The sequence below is a fragment of the Phyllobates terribilis genome, unplaced genomic scaffold, assembly GCF_046119375.1.
Source record: "Phyllobates terribilis strain yellow unplaced genomic scaffold, ASM4611937v1 Scaffold_3__8_contigs__length_932513732, whole genome shotgun sequence".
Lineage (NCBI taxonomy): Eukaryota > Metazoa > Chordata > Amphibia > Anura > Dendrobatidae > Phyllobates > Phyllobates terribilis.
The window spans coordinates 721,005,823-721,026,079 of NW_027362763.1; the positions used below are offsets into that span (position 1 = coordinate 721,005,823).

At 44.3% G+C, this 20,257-nt stretch overlaps 1 protein-coding gene across 1 annotated transcript in view; it reads right to left on the reverse strand.

Annotated features, from left to right (window-relative positions):
- Window positions 1-20,257, reverse strand: part of PREPL (prolyl endopeptidase like) — a 67,478-nt gene that overhangs the window by 45,690 nt on the left and 1,531 nt on the right. The window contains exons 2-8 of the mRNA XM_073672048.1: window positions 9,386-9,578; window positions 9,168-9,296; window positions 8,550-8,616; window positions 4,649-4,852; window positions 3,625-3,748; window positions 1,708-1,924; window positions 785-970 (exon numbers count right to left, since the gene is read on the reverse strand). Coding sequence (XP_073528149.1) covers window positions 785-970; window positions 1,708-1,924; window positions 3,625-3,748; window positions 4,649-4,852; window positions 8,550-8,616; window positions 9,168-9,296; window positions 9,386-9,553 — 1,095 coding nt within the window. The 5' untranslated portion in view covers window positions 9,554-9,578. The remainder of the gene's footprint in view (window positions 1-784; window positions 971-1,707; window positions 1,925-3,624; window positions 3,749-4,648; window positions 4,853-8,549; window positions 8,617-9,167; window positions 9,297-9,385; window positions 9,579-20,257) is intronic.

Sequence of the window (20,257 nt, forward strand, 5' to 3'; positions counted from 1 at the left end):
TAAAGGATAGGAGAGAGTTCAGACTGGAACTGAGTGTACGGAGGAGACCGACACTGCAGCGGAATACAGGAGCGGGTCTGGGAATACGGCCCCCAGAGAGGCGGGACGAACAGGCAAGGAGCGTGTTCAGACAGGACAGACAAGATACAGGAGCAGGTCTAGGTAATCGGCCCCTAGAAGGCGGGAGGAACAGGCTAGGAGCGTGTTCAGACAGGACAGACAAGATACAGGAGCGGGTCTAGGTAATCGGCCCCTAGAAGGCGGGAGGAACAGGCTAGGAGCGTGTTCAGACAGGCCTGGAAATACAGCCTCCAGGATAGGCAGACAAGAGAACACAGAACGGGACCTGGCACCTTCAGAGTGCAAGCACACACTGAATGAAACACTATGCTCAGGCAGGGATAGATGGGAGCAGCTGAGCTATATACCAGGTGACAGACAGCAATAGGCTGAGGACGCACAAGGGGTGTGACCCACAGCAGGTACAAAAAGCAGGAAGTGATCGGGCGCCGCCCTTAAGCAGCAGAAACAGACACAAACAGACAGCATGGAGGGAAGCCAGAGAGACATTCTGGACAGGAGATCAAGTGCGCGCTCTTGCACAGTGGGAGATGGACCACTATGCAAGGACGCCGCCAGGTATGTTACACATTGCACTGCAGGAGAATTAGGACAATCCTTGCACACATTAGACAGATATGTGCACCAAAAGCAGGTTTAACTGGTTGTGAAGGATGATGATGGTAAGACCACCCATGATAGTATGAGAGAACACATAACGCACCTTTACAGAGCGAGGAACAGTCTCTCCGGAGAAGGAAATCACGGCCATGTGCAGCTCATTGTTCTGTCTTAGGAACATGACACAATGATCCTCCAACATCTCCATGTCCAGCAGCCGGGATTCTGCAGGTAGGTGGTATACGGGCGTCCATTGCTGTATATCACTGTGCAGCGGAGCCTTCATTAGCTGCAATGATAAATCCAGACAAGGTAAACATAGCAGCAGTGACATGTATCTATACAGAGTACTATAGATGATTTATCATACCCTTGTAGTTATTTTTATATGTGTGACTTGCCGATCGGCCCCCTTTAAGGGGTTATTCCCATTTTCATAAATGAGTACTATCCGATAAAGCTTCTAAAAACAAGCACTTTTGCAATGTACTGCTTATTAAAATTTCCATCCGTTCTAGCGATATTAACACTTTTCTTTTGTTTACACCTTGTCGCCTTGGAGACCGACCACCGCCGCTAGACATTAAAACATGCGCAGAATTCACAACATTAAAACATGCGCAGAATTCACAAGCTCTTTCCTACTGAGCTTGTGAGCACTGTTATGAAGCTAGCCAGGATTGATGGAGAGCGCAGTTACCTCCTAATCCTGCCAAGCTTTACCGCAATGCTTCAAGCTAGACAGCAGCGGTGGTCTGTCTCCTAGACAACGAGATGTAAACAAATGAAAAAAGTGTTAAATATCTCAAAAACGGACGTAAATTTTAATAAGCAGTAAATTGCAAATGCGGTTGTATTTACAAGCTCTATCTGACAATATTCATCTATGAAGAGGTGAATAACCCTTTTAAGTGTAATTTTCCAATGCTTGGCCCTTCCCCCAATGTATGCACCATCACAAGTGACCAAAAGTATTTCCCTATCGTATTGGTGCCTTTTACAAATTATTTTGCAGATGGAAATTACCTTGTACTCTGCCGGTTCTCCATATGTTGTGAGTATATAGAGAAAGCCATTCCTGTGCTCCACGTGATAAATGACACCAGGTAGTCTTGTCTGCACCAGGACGGGGGGCTCGAAAGGGGAGCTACGGTCAATAAGCCAGACCTCAGAAGACGTTTTACTATTACAATTGATGGTGAGAAAGTGCTGGTCCCTGGTGACATATAGGTCTACGAAAAACCTAAAAAAGGTAGGGAAAAAAAAGGTACATAGTGTTAGGACAAGGCACAATACACCGTGTCTGCAAAAGGTTAAATCTCCTGATGATCTGTTCCAAGAAAGGCAAGAGCAAACTTTATTTTTGTTGCAGAGGGGAGAGGCTCCTGCTGCAGTCAGTGGCTTTATAAGAGAGAGATAGGAGGAAAAAAAAGGAAGATATGACTCAGCTTTTGAGATTTACTCATATTTTTCGGTTTTAAATGTAAAGTGAGCCAAAAGAAAATGAGGAAATTAAGGAAAGAATTGCAGAAACTTATTTTTTTTTTGATCCTTTAAGTCAGGGATGTAAAACTGAAAACACACAGAGGGCCAAAATGAAAAACTAGGACAAAGTCGAGGGCCAGCAAGTATACAGTATAATGGGCCCCACACAGCCCTCCACACAGCATAATGGGCCCCACACAGTCCTCCACACAGCATAATGGGCCCCACACAGTCCTCCACACAACATAATGGGCCCCACACAGTCCTCCACACAACATAATGGGCCCCACACAGTCCTCCACACAACATAATGGGCCCCACACAGTCCTCCACACAACATAATGGGCCCCACACAGCCCTCCACACAACATAATGGGCCCCACACAGCCCTCCACACAACATAATGGGCCCCACACAGCCCTCCACACAACATAATGGGCCCCACACAGCCCTCCACACAACATAATGGGCCCCACACAGCCCTCCACACAACATAATGGGCCCCACACAGCCCTCCACACAACATAATGGGCCCCACACAGCCCTCCACACAACATAATGGGCCCCACACAGTCCTCCACACAGCATAATGGGCCCCACACAGTCCTCCACACAACATAATGGGCCCCACACAGCCCTCCACACAACATAATGGGCCCCACACAGCCCTCCACACAACATAATGGGCCCCACACAGCCCTCCACACAACATAATGGGCCCCACACAGCCCTCCACACAACATAATGGGCCCCACACAGCCCTCCACACAACATAATGGGCCCCACACAGTCCTCCACACAGCATAATGGGCCCCATACAGTCCTCCACACAGCATAATGGGCCCCACACAGCCCTCCACACAACATAATGGGCCCCACACAGCCCTCCACACAACATAATGGGCCCCACACAGTCCTCCACACAACATAATGGGCCCCACACAGCATAATGGGCCCCACACAGCCCTCCACACAGCATAATGGGCCCCACACAGCATAATGGGCCCCACACAGCCCTCCACACAGCATAATGGGCCCCACACAGCCCTCCACACAGCATAATGGGCCCCACACAGCCCTCCACACAGCATAATGGGCCCCACACATGCCCTCCACACAGCATAATGGGCCCCACACAGTCCTCCACACAGCATAATGGGCCCCACACAGTCCTCCACACAGCATAATGGGCCCCACACAGCATAATGGGCCCCACACAGTCCTCCACACAGCATAATGGGCCCCACATAGTCCTCCATATAGAATAATGGCCTCACATAGTCCTCCATACAATATAATGGGCTCCACATAGTCCTCCATACAGAATAATGGCCCCACATAGGGGTGGTGGTTCTGGTGTTGCGGGCCAAATATAATCAATCACCCTGCGGGCTAGATTTGGCCCACGGGCCAGAGTTTGACACGTGTGCTTTAAGTAAAAGGGTCTCCTCCAATTACCTGGGATCCTTCTCGTGGTAAACCAGTCTGGTGCTACTTTCGTCACTGAATTCGGTTGCATACACAGAACGGCACTGTAGATTATCCTGCCTGGTGTGAAACAGGACACTGTCTGCAACCCACTCTGTAGAGAGGACCAGGGAATGAGACGTCGATAACGTGACCCATTAGTCAATGCAAAGCAGATTGTGACGTCATATCTGCCGACATATCCATGCAATTCAAATAATAGAATATCTAATGCCGGCTTATATTGGCCACACCAGTATCTACAGAAGATTAAAGGGGGTTGTCCGGTCCAAATCGATAAGTCTGCAGTCACTCTGTGTGTCTGCAGACTTATGAATCCCCTCTAGAGCATGCATTGTGCGCTGCGAGGGTTCTCTGGTTTTGAGCTTGGACCAAAGGGTACATATGCGTTATACATACTCCCGGGCAGAGCCCGTCTAGTGGGTGCAACCTTGCGCCATACACTTGTATGGAGTGAGGCAGAACCCCATCTATTGACTCAATACAAGTGTATGGCGCAAGGTTGCACCCACTAGATGGGCTCTCCCCGGGAGTATGTATACCCGCCAGTCCAAGCTCAAAACCGGCGAATCCCCGCAGTGCACAGTGTATGTGCTGGGGGGATTCATAAGTCTGCAGTCACACAGAACTGACTGCAGACTTATCGATTTGGACCGGACAACCCCTTTAACCTTCAGTACATACTGAACCCGCCAAACCTGGGTCAGAACCCAGTGACTGCAGACTTATCAGGGCAGCAGCGTGTTCTCCCCGTGTTTGTGTAGGTTTCACCCGGGTTCTCCAGTTTCCTCCCACACTCCAAAGACATACTGATAGGGAATCTAGATTGTGAACCCCAATGGGGACAGTGCCAATAATGACTGTAAAATTGTCTGAATTGTAAAGCGCTGCAGAATATGTAGGCGCTATATAAATAAAAAGATCATCATGGTCATCAATTTAGACCGGACAACCCCTTTAACGCGGGAGTCGTAGCCATGACTCTTTCACTTACCACAACTAAACACATTGGGCATGCTGCAGACTACCTGTGGTTGTCCCTCCACTCTCACCACTACACAGGTTGACTCTTCGCGATCCAGGCCTTTTAGTGTAACAGCCAAATATGTCTGAGCCGGCGAAACCCGGACGCGTTGAATGACGTAATCCTGAAACCAGGCATCTCCAGGACTGAACAGTGTCTCTATGCCATCTTCTCCTGCAAGTAAAGCGTGAAAAATGGATGTCCTAAATTAATGAAATTTCCCTTTCAGAGAGGTTGATGAGCTTGATTATAAAAATATCTGGGGTGCGATCCCTCCATGACGGAGGCTTCAGACTGGCTTCTGGACAATAAAGGCAACAAAGAAAATGGAATGATTCCAGCATCCGCGAAAAAATAGTGAATGGAATTACAACATCACATTTGTATAATTTAAAAAGATGATGGAAAATGAGGGAGACACCGAGTCTACGCAATTCGAGTTAACCGCTCTTAATCTTGACAAAAATCACCCCTACTATTACTCCATTTAGTGTTGCACAATAACTGTTGGCATGTCTTGGACTTAGCGATATATAACAAATAAAGTAGCACTCTGCACCGCTAAGTATGCGAACATGAAATATAGGAAATTATGAGAAATCTTAGCGCATAAATTTGCCAATTCATTTGTACCAGGTAGCCACAGTAAGGCGCTTAGATTTCTCAGTTATTTCTATTTTCTACAGCAGTAATGCTATTTAAATTTCCTATATTTCATGTTCGCATACTTAGCGGTGCAGAGTGCTACTTTATTTGTTATATATGGAGATGGCTACTCTTAGTAAGCACCTGTACACAACTATTTTCTGTTTAGGAAGTGACTGTCAGTTTTTTGATATTTGGATTTAGCTATGGCTTGGGCTCAGTCTAGTGACAATCTACTATATTCTCTGGACATTAATCTTTTATGGATACAATTTCTTTATTAAAAGAAAAATCACTAGAACAGGCTCATCGGGCTCTGATAAAAAAATCTTCCTGTGGGAGAAATTATGACAGCTAATGGCATGTAATACTGAAATGCCAGTAGTTGGTTTCCTGCATAATTTAGTATTAATAGACTTGTCTACTATGTTACCTGATAGTAAAACCATCAAGAAATGGTGTATTTTGGTCATGAAAATCTACCGTACCATAGGTTCATGTCATTGTCATTAAGAAACGCTGAAAACATAGAAAGATCAGAAGAATAAGCATTCTTTTTCCAAATAACAAATCGTCAATATATCTGCCATACCATACAATGCTGTTATATCTCCCATCAATCCTTTTTACAACAGTTTCCTTTCACAAGGTCATATATAAATTTGCCTAAGGCTGTATTTACACATCAGTATTTCTATGCCAAAACCGGGAGTGTCTCCCAAAACACAGAACAGGTGTCAATCTTTCAATTATAGTTTTTCTATGCAAATTCCACTCCTGGTTTGGGCATACAAACATGGATTCAAAATACTGACCAAATACTGACGTGTGACTAAGTCTTAAGATGGAGAAAATCTGGCACCCATGGGACAACCTTGTATCTCTAAATAAAATTAATTGTTAAAAGAAAAAAAAAAGTAATTAGTTAACAAAAAAAAAAGAGGTAACATCTGATGAGATTAGTGAACTGTGGTGAAAATTCACTATATTTATGTACATGAAAAGAGCAGTAAGAGCCTCATCATGAGGAATGCTGGAGTATAATGCAGTCACATCACTGGTGACCCAGTTATAATTGGGAGACCACCATAGCTTATTCATGACTTGTAGTACTTGTTTAGTATTCTTAATATGACTTATGATTTGTACCACAAAAGACTGTAATAACTTATCCAACCAAATGGATAAATGTTCCGTTAGTGAATTTATACCTGCAACGATATGACGCAAAGGTGGAGGAAATTGTTGCTTGTGAACCTTAGGAAGAGCATGATATGTTGGAAATTATCCATCACCGGTGATACAAATAAATGTGATATTTGAATTCCATTGACTATTTTTCTGGGGATGCTGAAATCACTGCATTTTCCCCAAAGCTGGAGCGAGACGGGGAGTGACGGAGCCCACCAGTAAGTTTTTATTGTTACGCAAGATATATACTCCAGTCCCTGGCTGGAGTAACAGTTGTGACGAGGGCGCACGACAGTTGTAAGATGCGCTACATTTATTAAGGGGAGCATCTTACTAGAGCTTTCCCTTCACCATCAGTGCACAAAACACCAGACCTGATAAAAACACTAAAAATATATATATACCAGACAGCATAAAGTACAATTATGTAATGCAACAAAGCGTATCAAAGCCAATATACCAAACACTGAAGTAATATGAAACCCAATATCCGGCTGTGAAGTTAGTGCAGAAAATACTATATAAGATCACCTTAGAGGTCTCTATGTCCCGTGTTTCGCCATGTTACATGTGGCTTCCTCAGGGGGATGCTTTTTTACATCACATAATTACACGTTGTGGTATCTACAGTGGGGAAATTAAGTATTTGATACACTGCTGATTTTGCAAGTTTTCCCACCTACAAAGAATGGAGAGGTCTGTAATTTTTATCTTTGGCACACATCAACTGTGAGAGACAGAATCTCAAAAAAAAAAAAAAAAAAAAAAAAAAAAATCAAGAAAAAAATCACAATGTATGATTTTTACATAATTTGCTTTTTATTGCATGAAATAAGTATTTGATACAAAAGAAAAAGAGAACTTAATATTTGGTACAGAAATCTTTGTTTGCAATTACAGAGGTCAGACGTTTCCTGTAGTTCTTGACCAGGTTTCCACACACTGCGGCATCGATTTTGGCCCACTCCTCCATACAGATCTTCTCCAGACCTTTCAGGTTCAGGGCCGTCGCTGGGCAACATTGAGTTTCAGCTCCCTCCAAAAATTTTCTATTGGTTTCAGGTCTTAAGACCAGGACCTTCATACAAAGGCACTCTTTAGTTGCCCTGGCTGTTTGTTTCGGGTCATTGTCATGCTGGAAGACCCAGCCACGACCCATCTTCAATACTCTTACTGAGGGAAGGAGGTTGTTGGGCAAAATCTTGAGATACATGACCCCATCCATCCTCCCTTCAATACGATGCAGTCGTCCTGTTCCCTTTGCAGAAAAACACCCCTAAAGTATGATGTATCCCCCACAATGCTTCACGGTTGGGATGGTGTTCTTGGGGTTGTACTCATCCTTCTTCTTCCTCCAAACACAGTGAGTGGAGTTGATACCAATAAGTTCTATTTTGGTCTTATCTAACCACATGACCTTCTCCCATGCCTCCTCTGCATCATCCAAATGATGACTGGCGAACTTCAAACAGGCCTGGACATGAGCTAATGTGTGTGGACAAGTGTCTTTTATACAGGTAACGAGTTCAAACAGGTGCAATTAATACAGGTAATGAGTAGGAGGGTTTCTTAAAGAAAAACTAACAGGTCTGTGAGAGCAAGAATTCTTGCTGGTTGGTAGGTGATCAGATACTTATTTCATGCAATAAAATCAGGTAAAAATCACATAATGTGATTTTTTTGTTTTTTATTTTTAGACTGTCTCTCACAGGTGAAGTGTACCTACGATAAAAATTACAGACCTCTCCATTCTTTGTAGGTGAGAAAACTTGCAAAATCGGCAGTGTTATACTTATTTTCCCCACTGTATGTACGTTTTTGTGTTGGCGAGGGTACCTTTGGCTACAGGGGGTAATTCTGGCCACTCATGCAGAGCCTGTTCAATTTCTGGGTGTAGCACAATAGTGCTTTTTTTTATAGGACTTAGTCGTTTTATTAGGGTCCATGTAGGTATTTTGCAATGTGAGCACGTAGCACCTAGAGATTATTGCTGGTCGGTTTTCCATATGTAGATCACTAAATGTAGCTACCTTACCGATGCTTTTCTGAAAGCGATAGACACAAGAGTCCTCGTCGAAATACACGTAATCTCCGCATTTAATCTGTAAATTAAGAAATCCACATGTACGTAAATATATGACACATTGGTATTAGATCTCAGAATAAATGGAAGAGGAAACTGGGCCATACACAAAAGGCATGTTTAAGCAGTACAAAGTCTCCTGCCTAGGACAACTATTGAGTTTTGTAGGGTCAAAACGGCTCAGAGACCTCCTAATTAATTTAAGGGGGAGGGGGGTTCCCATCGGAATTGTTATGTACTGACCTCCAACATATTTAATCTGGCCTTGCTCCTATTTTCTAAATGTCCCAATATACATTACATGGAAATCGAGCAAAACAGGTGATCATCTGATGTGTATGAGGGGTCTTCAAACTTATTGCCGACTGTTGATGTCGGAGCAGTGTAGGATCAGGAAGTTGGTATTCTATGGGGGACTATGGAGAGATAGCGGTCTCCCAAACGTTCCGCCAACATCTCTCTCAAGTCTATGGCAGCTTAAGAGAAGAAAGCAAACTGTTCCAAGAACTGTTCCTGAGCCATGTTATCATACTGCTCGATTCTTACAATAAGTATGTGACCCCTGCTCACCATGTTGCGTTCTCTTCTTATGGGATACTTGTGGTGCATGTCCTCCAAGCGAATCTTTAGCAGCGTAGTTAGATCCTTGTAAGTCACACAGGCGGCCTCCCAACGTTTCCGTTCACAGTCTAACATGGTCTTAAAACATTAGATAATATATAGATTGATTCCTAGAAAACACCTGCAAATATAAATGTACACCGACACATGTAACACATGATCCTTACCTGCCAGGAGCTCATTCCCCTCAATCTGCTTCCAGCCCGGACTCTGTGGACCTCTGTGTAATCGTTGCTCCATGACGCGAACAACAGTTTTTGCTCTATTGTTCCATGTCGGATCTCACGTCTGCAGAGGAGCCGCGATGCTGAACTCACAAGTAACCTGATCTTCATTGCTTCAAGTGCTCATGGCCAACACCTTCCAAGACAAAGTTACCGGGGAGGCAGAACAGAAGTATAGATAAAGGAGCAAACTTCGAAAATGGGTTTATTTCCATGGAAGAGACAACAGGAGTGGAGAGTGGAGGGGAGGGGGGTATTTATAACACTGGTGCAAAAGAAAATATCAGCTGTTGCAAGCGAGTCGGATTTAGGAAACCTTAAAGGGAATTTCTCAGCAGGTTTTTGACATTTAATCTGAGAGCAGCATGATGTAGGGGTAAAGATCATGATTCCAGGGATTTATCAATTATTAGGCTGTAGCTTCAATACAATCAGTGTTTTAATCAGCAGAAAATTATCACGAGAGGACTAGGAGTCACGTGCCAGGCAGTTCAGCAAATCTGTGTAGCCCCTCTCCCCTGCACTGACTGACAGCTTGCTGACAATATACAGGAAGTTGCCAATCAGTGGTGTGGGTGGGGTTATATACAGCTCAACAGGATCTAATGCTGGGACAGCTGTCAGTCAGTGCTGGGGTGTGGTTACAGTGGCTGCTCACTATGTACTGAGCGGTGACTAAAGCCGCACCCATCGCATCCCTAAGGCCACGTTCACACGTTAAGTATTTTACATCAGTATTTGTAAGTGAAAACCAGGAGTGAAACAATCAGAGGAAAAGCCGGAATTAGACTTACCGGTAATTATGTTTCCAGGAGTCCATCCTGACGTCACTATGGAGGACGTCCTTCCTACTCTTACAGGGACAGGAAACGTGACAGATTAAAAGCCCTCTACCACCCACATCCCCAAGTACCACACCAGGATGGATGCCAATTCTTATTTATTGAATCTCAAAACACTTGTTACTTCACAAAGTATTAGAAATCAATACGGGTGAAGTTAGGATGGACTCCTGGAAACAATTACCGGTAAGTCTAATTGTGGCTTTCCAGGAAGTCCCTCCTGACGACACTATGGAGAATGCCAAAGCATGGCTCATCCTAGGGCGGGACCACTGCCTGTAGAACCTTTCTACCAAAGGCTAATTGATGCCCCAAGAGAACGTACAACTTATAAATACTTTCTGTAAGAATACTAGACCATGTGGCTGCCCCACAGATCTGTTCAACTGACGCCCCGCTCTCTCTGCCCAGGAGGTGGAGACTGCTCTACTAGAATGGGCCTTCAACCCCATAGGGGGAGACATATTTCCTGAAGTATAGGCTGCCCATATTGCGGATGTAATCCACCCGGCTATAGTTTGCTTCGAGGCTTTCTTCCCACTATTTTTATCTCCATATTGGACAAATAGGTTTGAATCCTGCCTCTAATCATTATTGGCTTGGAGATTATTTATGACAGACTATCTTACATCTAATGAATGAAAAGACTGTTTTTTTTGGTTCTTTGGGTTCTGGCAGAATGTGGGTAAAATCACTTCTTGATTGGAGACAACTTTTGGCATAAATGCTGGATTAAATTTTAGTATTATGCGATCATCCAAAACTCGTAGGTAAGGGTCCAGTGTCGAAAGGGCTTGTATTTCCCCTATTCTCTTGGCCGATGTTATTGCCACTAAAAATGCTGTCTTCAAGGAAAAATATGCAATATTAGTATCACTTCCAGGTTCGTATGGGTGTTTACACAGGACGTTAAGGACCAGGTTTTAAGTCCCAGGGACATAAAGATTTTCTAATTACTAGGGTTGAGCGAGTATGTTCTGTCCGAGTATGCTCGGGTCGAGCTCCGAATATTTACAGCTGCTCGGTGAAATGGTTGAATCGCTCCCGTGTGCATGATTTGCAACTGTTTGACAGCTTTATTACATGTGAGGAATGTGTAAGAAACAGACATTCCTCACATGTAATAAAACTATCAAACAGTTGCAAATCATGCACACGGGAGCGATTCAAACACATCACCGAGCAGCTGTAAATACTCGGAGCTCGGCCCGAGCATACTCGGCGAAAGGGTTAATAGAACATACTCGCTCAACACTACTAATTACCCATGGATTAGAGGCCAGGGGAAAGTCGAAAAAGATGCTTAAGGCCGAGATCTGAACTTTGTGTGTTAGGCCTCAATGCTTTATTAAATCCGGCCTGGAGGAAATCGAACACTTTGGGAATGTTAGGGCTAGATGTATCTACCCCTGAACTGCCACTCTCATAACAGAACCTCTTCCAGATCTTGTTATAAATGGCAGAGGTGACCGGTTTCCTACTTGCCTGCATTGTAAATATTACCTGATCGGAAAGACCCTGAGCCTTCAGGATCTCCCTCTCAGGACCCAGGCTGACAACTGGAGTCTGTTCAGGTTGTGGTGAAAAACCGGGCCCTGATAGAGAAAGTCCTCTCAAGAGTAGCAGAACGGGTTCCTCCAGTGCCATCTTCTTTAGCAAGGGAAACCAACTTCTTCTCGGCCAATAAGGTACTATCAATAGATTTTCACTTGGTCCTGAATCTTCCTGAGGGTTTGTGAAATTAAGGCTATTGGCGGGAAGGCATAGGATAGAGTCCACCCCCCAGTTCTGATTCAAGGCATCGATCCCCTCTGGCCTGTCAGTGGGATTTAAAAAAAGAATTTCTTGACCTTTGCATTCTGTCTTGTTGTAAAAAGGTCTACCTGAGGAAATCCCCAACGGTGACATAGTTGTTGGAACACCTCGTTGTTCAGTTCCCATTCCGTCGACAAGATCTTCCGTCTGCTTAGGTAATCTGCAACTGTTCTGGGTTCCTTCCAGATGGACTGCCGATATGGACAGGACAGTCTTTTCCACCCAGGAGAATATTTTTGCAGCTAGATTCTGAAGTGTCAAGTGTCTTGGCCCCCCTTGGTGACATAAGGAGACTGTTGTCATGTTGTCCGACATCATCTTCACACGAGGTCAAATGCGTTTTAGTGTCTCCCATATTGCGCACAGCTCCCTGTAGTTGCAAGATTGTTCCTGGACCTCTGATGGTTAAACACTCTGGAGAAGTTCTCTGTCCAGATACGCTCCCCATCCTGCTTGCGTCGGTGGTAATGGTAACAAGGAGATGTTGTTATCCATGGGATCCCTAGTCTTAGGTTTCCCGGGTTCAACCACCAAATAAGTGATGTTCTTACCTTTGGGGATAAGTAGATCTCCTTGTCTAGAGTTATCTGTCTTCTGTCCCATGTGGATAGAACCGCTCTCTGAAGGTCCCTTGCGTGGAACTGACTCCATCGGACACAGGGAATACAAGACGTTAAGGTGCCTAGTATCTTCATTGCTACTCTGATGGAGTTTTTGTTGTTAAGAAACTCTCGGATCCTCTCTCTTACCATCTTCTGTTTTCCCTCTGGTAAAAAGGATATCCTTGCCGCATAATTCAGCAGTACCCCCAGAAATATTTTCCTGGTCCCCGGAATTAGGTCGGACTTTACCAGGTTGATAATCCAACCTAAATCCTCCAGAGATGCCAGTGATATTCTTAGGTGGTTCTGCAGCTCTGCCTCAGAGTTGGCGATTAGAAGAAAGTCATCCGGATAAGGCACTATGATGATGATTTTGTTCCTTAAATAAGCGACCACCTCTGAAATTAATTTGGTGAAGACTCTCGGTGCCGATGCTAGACCAAAGGGAGGACACCGATAGTGAAAGTGGCAGATCTCTCCCTGAATTTTTATTGCAAACCAGATATTTTTGGCAGCAGGGGTGAATAGGGACATGATAGTATGCATTTTTAGATCTATTGTGCACATAAATGCATTTCTGTCTATAAGGGAAATAGTAGTTTTTATACATTCCATCCTGAATCGCTTGTATTTTAATCCAATAATTCAGGGACTTTAGATTTATTATAGTGCGGGATTCACTGGAGGTTTTTATTTATTTATTTATTTTTTTACTGTAAACAGCGTTGAATAATGACCTCGGCCCACCTCCTATTGTGGGACCTGCACTACCACCCCAATCTCAGAAGATCCTGTATCTCTGTCTGAATGGGGCAATGTATTGTGTGCGAGTGTGGATCAATTACTCTGAATCTTTCGGGTGGAATATGGAGAAAGTCCAGAATATACAGTGGAGAAAAAGTATTTAGTCAGCCACCAATTGTGCAAGTTCTCCCACAGATGAGAGAGGCCTGTAATTTACATCATAGGTAGACCTCAACTATGAGATATAAAATGAGGAAACGAATCCTGAAAATCACATTGTCGGATGTGGAAAGAAATTTTTTTCAAATTTTGGTGGAAAATAAGTATTTGGTCAATTAGAAAAGTTCATCTCAATACTTTGTTATAAATCCTTTGCTGGCAATGACAGAGGTCAAACGTTTTCTGTAAATCTTCACAAGGTTGGCACACACTGTTGCTGTTATGTTGGCCCATTCCTCCATGCAGATCTCCTCTAGAGCAGTGATGTTTTGGGGCTGTCGCTGGGAAACACAGACTTTCAACTCCCTCCAAAGGTTTTCTATAGGGTTTAGATCTGGAGACTGGCTAGGGCACTCCAGGACCTTGAAATGCTTCTTACGAAGCCACTCCTTCGTTGCACTGGCAGTGTGGCTGGGATCATTGTCATGCTGAAAGACCCAGCCACGTTTCATCTTCAATGCCCTTGCTGATGGAAGGAGGATTGCAATCAAACTCTCACGATACATGGCCCCATTCATTGTTTCATGTACACGGATCAGTCGTCCTGGTCCCTTGGCAGAGAAACAGCCCCAAGCATGATGTTGCCACCCCCATGCTTCCAGTAGGTATGGTGTTCTTTGGATGCAACTCAGCATTCTTTCTTTGGTTTCATCTGACCATATGACATTTTCCCAATACTCTTCTGGATCATCCAAATGCTCTCTAGCAAACTTCAGACGTGCCCAGACAAGCAGGGGGACGGAGTCCTTGGCGGCGTAGTGTGTTAGTAATGGTAGCCTGTGTAACGTTGGTCCCAGCTCTCTGCAGGTCATTCACTTGGTCCCCCCGTGTGGTTCTGGGATTTTTGTTCACCGTTCTTGAGAGCATTTTAACCCCATGGGGTGAGATCTTGTGTGGAGCCCCAGATCGAGGGAGATTATCAGTGGTCTTGTATGTCTTCCATTTTCTAATTATTGCTTCCACAGTTGATTTCTTCACACCAACGTGATTGCTTATAGCAGATTCAGTCTTCCCAGCCTGGTACAGGGCTACAATTTTGTTTCTGGTGTCCTTCGACAGCTCTTTGGTCTTCACCATAGTGGACTTTGGAGTGTGACTGAGGTTGCGGACAGGTGTCTTTTATACTGATAAGTTCAAACAGGTGCCAGTACTACTGGTAATGAGTGGAGGACAGAGGAGCGTCTTAAAGAAGAAGTTACAGGTCTGAGAGAGCAAGAAATCTTGCTTGTTTGTAATTGCCCAAATACTTATTTTCCACCAAAATGTGAAAAAAAATTTCTTTCCAAATCAGACAATGTGATTTTCAGGATTTGTTTTCTCATTTTGTCTCTCATAGTTGAGGTCTACCTATGATGTCAATTACAGGCCTCTCTCATCTTTTTAAGTGGGAGAACTTGCACAATTTGTGGCGGACTAAATACTTTGTTTCCCCACTGCATCCCTGAGATATAATGTTTAACACCCATGGGTCCCCAGTTACCATCTTCCAAATTTTGACAAAGTGTCTGAGACGTCCCCCTAAGCCCATAGCGTCATTGTCTCTTTGAATCTGCAGTGGCACCAAAAAGGGGGGCTCTACCCCTACCACCTTTAGGGTAGCTCCATCTCCCCGCCTTTCCCTTCCTTTGATACTCCTGCCTTTGCGATGGACGGGATCTCTGAAAGGGCTGCACCTTCTTAGGCTTTTCCTCAGGAAACCCTTTTTTCTTATCAGAGGCCTCTTCTAGAATGTAATCTAGGATCGGCCCCAACACTCTTAATCCTGAGAAAGGAATAGCACATAATTTAGTTTTAGATTGAACATCCCCCGACCAGGTCTTCATCCAAATAGCCCGATGGGCTGCGTTGGATAAAGAGTTGTTACGGGCTGCGAACCTAACCGACTCGGCGGAGGCATCAGCCATGAAACCCGTGGCCAATTTTAATAGAGGAAAAGAATCTATGATGTCCTCTCTAGGGGGCTTATTCCTAATGTGTTCTTCTAACTGGTGAATCCATAAATGCATAGACCTTGCCACGGAAGTGGCGACTATGTTTGTTTTCATCGTCGTTGCCGATGCTTTCCATGCTCTCTTCAATAAGCAGTCGGCTTTCCTGTCCATGGTGTCCTTTAGGCTTGAAGAGTACTCAAAAGGGAATAGACGTATTCTTGGCTACCTTAGCCATTGGAAGGTCGATTTTCGGAATATTGTCCCATATTTTTATATCTTCAGGTTCGAAGGGAAGCACGAGTCTAAAGTCTCGGGGTACTACCAGCCTCTTCTCCACCTCTTTCCATTCTTCTAAAATCACAGCCCAAACATGATGGTTTACAAGAAAGCCTCTGGGTTAGTAGACCTCCAAACATTTCATCCTGGATTGTTTGGCTTTTGAGTCTCTTCCACCTGCATAGTGCTTACTACTGCTTTTAGGAGCCTGTCGGTGTTCTCAGACGAAAAGAGGTATCTTTTGCCCACCTCCGGGATGTTGGACACCATCTCTCCTTCTTCTGCCTGATCCGAGGAAAAGGACTGCATCTCCTCTTCGGAGCTTGCTTCCATCTTCCATCTAGGTCTCTTGGCACAGAGACCGGGCTGGGTTGTAGGAGCAGGGATGAGACTAGATGCAGGCTTCTGTATCTCCTCTCTTATCATAGAATCTCATTTCAGATAGGAGAGTAGACCTTTACTCTTTAACGATTTTTGAGGTGCAGCCTGCACATAGATTTTTGCTGTTGGAGTCGCTTAGGTTTTTGCTGTATATAGCGCATCTCTTGGTTTTCCCGGATGTCTTCTCTGCTGCCCGAGGTAGGCACAGTTTTGTCCTAATATTACATAGTGCATAAATGTTTTAGGACTTTTTACACCCTCCAGCACCCCTTTCCTACACTGTGTTTTATACTCACAGGTACGGTGGACTGATCCTTTGGGGCCTCAGATCTAGCTGTATCCTCCATGGTACAGCTGATATGGATACCCCCAAGACGGACAACATGTAGCTATTATCCTACCTTGTCCTCATGTCGGGACCTGAAGTGAACGTTGCGCGCGCTTCCTGAAGACGTCACAGGAAGTGTGCCGCACTTCCGCCACCTGCCTTCCATGGTTGAGCGACGTCCCCTCGGCCGGCGCGAGAGCCAAGAGCCCCCATACTGGAGGGAAGTGGCTCCGGACCCCAGAAGCTCCTTCGCTCGACTGGGCATGGCTGAGTAACCCCCCTTGAGGGGTGTCGGCCACCAGACCTCTTGACAGGGGGAAGGAGAGGCCACAACCCCCCCGATCCCCCTGAGCCCGTCAGGTTAGTCTTCGGATCCTCTGCTGCTGTCTTCCCATGCACCTGTCCTTACAGGGACAGGAAAAACACTAAGGGATGTGGGTGGGAGACACGTTTTAATCGCTCACATTTCCTGTCCCTGGAAGGGTAGGAAGGATGTCCTCCATAGTGCTGTCAGGAGGGACGTCCTGGAAAGTATAATAGTCACCACTTCTGCATTTACCACCCAATCCTGGTTTTGGCGGCTTACAAATACTGATGTGAAATACTGACCAAATATTGAACATGTTCTAAGATTCAAAGTCCGCGGCTGTCATCAGGAATAAAGTTCATTTCCTACTGACAGTGGGGCCCTCAGTGATGACCCATAGAAGCGTTGTGTTACGCGAAATGGCCGTTGTCCAGTACACACCCCGCTGCTTCCTCTCATCCTTATTTTAATGCTGTGAAAGTAAAGGAAGATTTTATGAATGGTGAGAACATACAGTGGTTACGGAAAGTATTCAGACCCCTTTAAATTTGTCACTCTGTTTCATTGTAGCCATTTGGTAAATTCTAAAAAGTTCATTTTTTTTCTCATCAAAGTACACTCTGCACCCCATCTTGACTGAAAAAAAAACAGAAATGTAGAAATGTTTGCAACTTTTTTAATAAAGAAAAACTGAAATATCACATGGTCATAAGTATTCAGACCCTTTGCTCAGTATTGAGTAGAAGCACCCTTTTGAGCTAGTACAGCCATGAGTCTTCTTGGGAATGATGCAACAAGTTTTTCACACCTGGATTTGGGGATCCTCAGCCATTCTTCCTTGCAGATCCTCTCCAGTTCCATCAGGTTGGATGGTGAATGTTGGTGGACAGCCATTTTCAGGTCTCTCCAGAGATGCTCAATTGGGTTTAGGTCAGGGTTCTGGCTGGGCCAGTCAAAAATGGTCACAGAGTTGTTCTGAAGCCATTCCTTTGTTATTTTAGCTGAGTGCTTAGGGTCATTGTCTTGTTGGAACGTAAATCTTCAGCCAAGTCTGAGGTCCAGAACACTCTGGAAGAGGTTTTCATTTGGGATATCTCTGTACTTGGCCGCATTCATGTTTCCTTCAATTGCAACCAGTCATCCTGTCCCTGCAGCGGAAAAACACCCCCATAGCATGATGCTGCCACCACCATGTTTCACTGTTGTTATTGTATTGGGCAGGTGATGAGCAGTTTTCTCCACACATACCACTTAGAATTATCACCAAAAAGTTCTATGTTCGTCTCATCAGACCAGAGAATCTTATTTCTCATAGTCTAGGAGTCCTTCTTGTGTTTTTGAGCAAACTCTATGCAGGCTTTAATATGTCTTGCACTGAGGAGAGGCTTCGGTCGGGCCACTCTGCCATAAAGGCCCGGTGGAGGGCTGCAGTGATAGTTGACTTTGTGGAACTTTCTCCCATCTCCCTACTGCATTTCTGGAGCTCAGCCACAGTGATCTCGGGGTTCTTCTTTACCTCTCTCACCAAGTCTCTTCTCTCACGATTGCTCAGTTTGGCTGGACGGCCAGGTCTAGGAAGACTTCTGGTGGTCCCAAACTTCTTCCATTTAAGGATTATGGAGGCCACTGTGCTCTTAGGAACCTTGAGTAATGCAGAAATTCTTTTGTAACCTTGGCCAGATCTGTGCCTTGCCACAATTCTGTCTCTGAGCTCCTTGGGCAGTTCCTTTGAGTGCATGATTCTCATTTGGTCTGACATGCACTGTGAGCGGATATTTCAGTTTTTCTTTTTTAATAAATTTCCAAAAATTTCTACATTTGTTTTTTTTTTTTCAGTTACGATGGGGTTGCAGAGTGTACTTTAATGTGAAGAAAATGAACTTTTTAGAATTTACCAAATGGCTGCAATGAAACAAAGAGTGAAAAATGTAAAGGGGTCTGAATACTTTCCGTACCCACTGTATATAGTTGCATCTCACGGAATTAGAATATCATCAAAAAGTTAATTTATTTCAGTTCTTCAATACAAAAACTGAAACTCATTATATAGTCATTACAAACAAAGTGATCTATTTCAAGTGTTTATTTCTGTTAATGTTGATGATTATGAATTACGGCCAATGAAAACACAAAAGTCATTATCTCAGTAAATTAGAATACTTTATAACACCAGCTTGAAAAATGGTTTTAAAATCCGAAATGTTGGCCTACTGAAATGTATGTTCAGTAAATGCACTCACTACTTGGTCGGGGCTCCGTTTGCATCAATGTGGCATGGAGGCGATCAGCCTGTGGCACTGCTGAGGTGTTATGGAAGCCCAGGTTGCTTTGATAGCAGCCTTCAGCTCGTCTGCATTGTTGGGTCTGGTGTCTCATCTTCCTCTTGACAATACCCCATAGATTCTCTATTGGGTTAAGGTCAGGCGAGTTTGCTGGCCAATCAAGCACAGTGATACTGTTGGTTTTTAAACCAGGTATTGGTACTTTTGGCAGTGTGGACAGGTGCCAAGTCCTGCTGGAGAATGAAGTTTCCATCTCCAAAAAGCTTGTCGGCAGAGGGAAGCATGAAGTGCTCTAAAATTTCCTCGTAGACGGCTGTGCTGACTTTGGTCTTGATAAAACACAGTGGACCTACACCAGCAGATGACATGGCTCCCCAAACCATCACTGATTGTGGAAACTTCACACTAGACCTCCAGCAGCTTGGATTGTGGCCTCTCCACTCTTCCTCCAGACTCTGGGACCTTGATTTCAAAATGAAAATTGGAACTCTGGGACTTTGACACACTCTACAATGACTGCCTTCTGGACATCTGTGAAGTCACCGGTCTTCCCTATGATTGTGGAGCCTACTGAAACAGACTAAGGGAACTTTTAAACGGTTAGGAAGCCTTTGCAGGTGTTTTTTGTTTATCATTTTAATTTGCTGAGATAATGACTTTTGTGTTTTCATTGGCCGTAAGCCATAATCATCAAAATTAACAGAAATAAACACTTGAAATAGATCACTCTGTGTGTAATGACTCTATATATGAGGTTCACTTTTTGTATTGAAGAACTGAAATAAATTAACTTTTTGATGATATTCTAATTTAGTGAGATGCACCTGTACACCTTCCCAACTGCTTGTTTTCCATCTATCTTTGTCCCTATGAAGCCAGAACTGTCAATCAAATAAGGAGGGGGGGGGGTGGAGATTCACAAAATATAACCAGATGGGAAGGTGTGACTGGCCCCGCCATGAAACACCGAGACTTACTTTGAACAGTTATTCTGTGCTGACAAGAGTCCCCTTAAAGGGGTTTTCCCACGAATGAAAGTTGATTTTAATCAATAGATCTTGGAATAATAATAATTTCCACAATTGGAT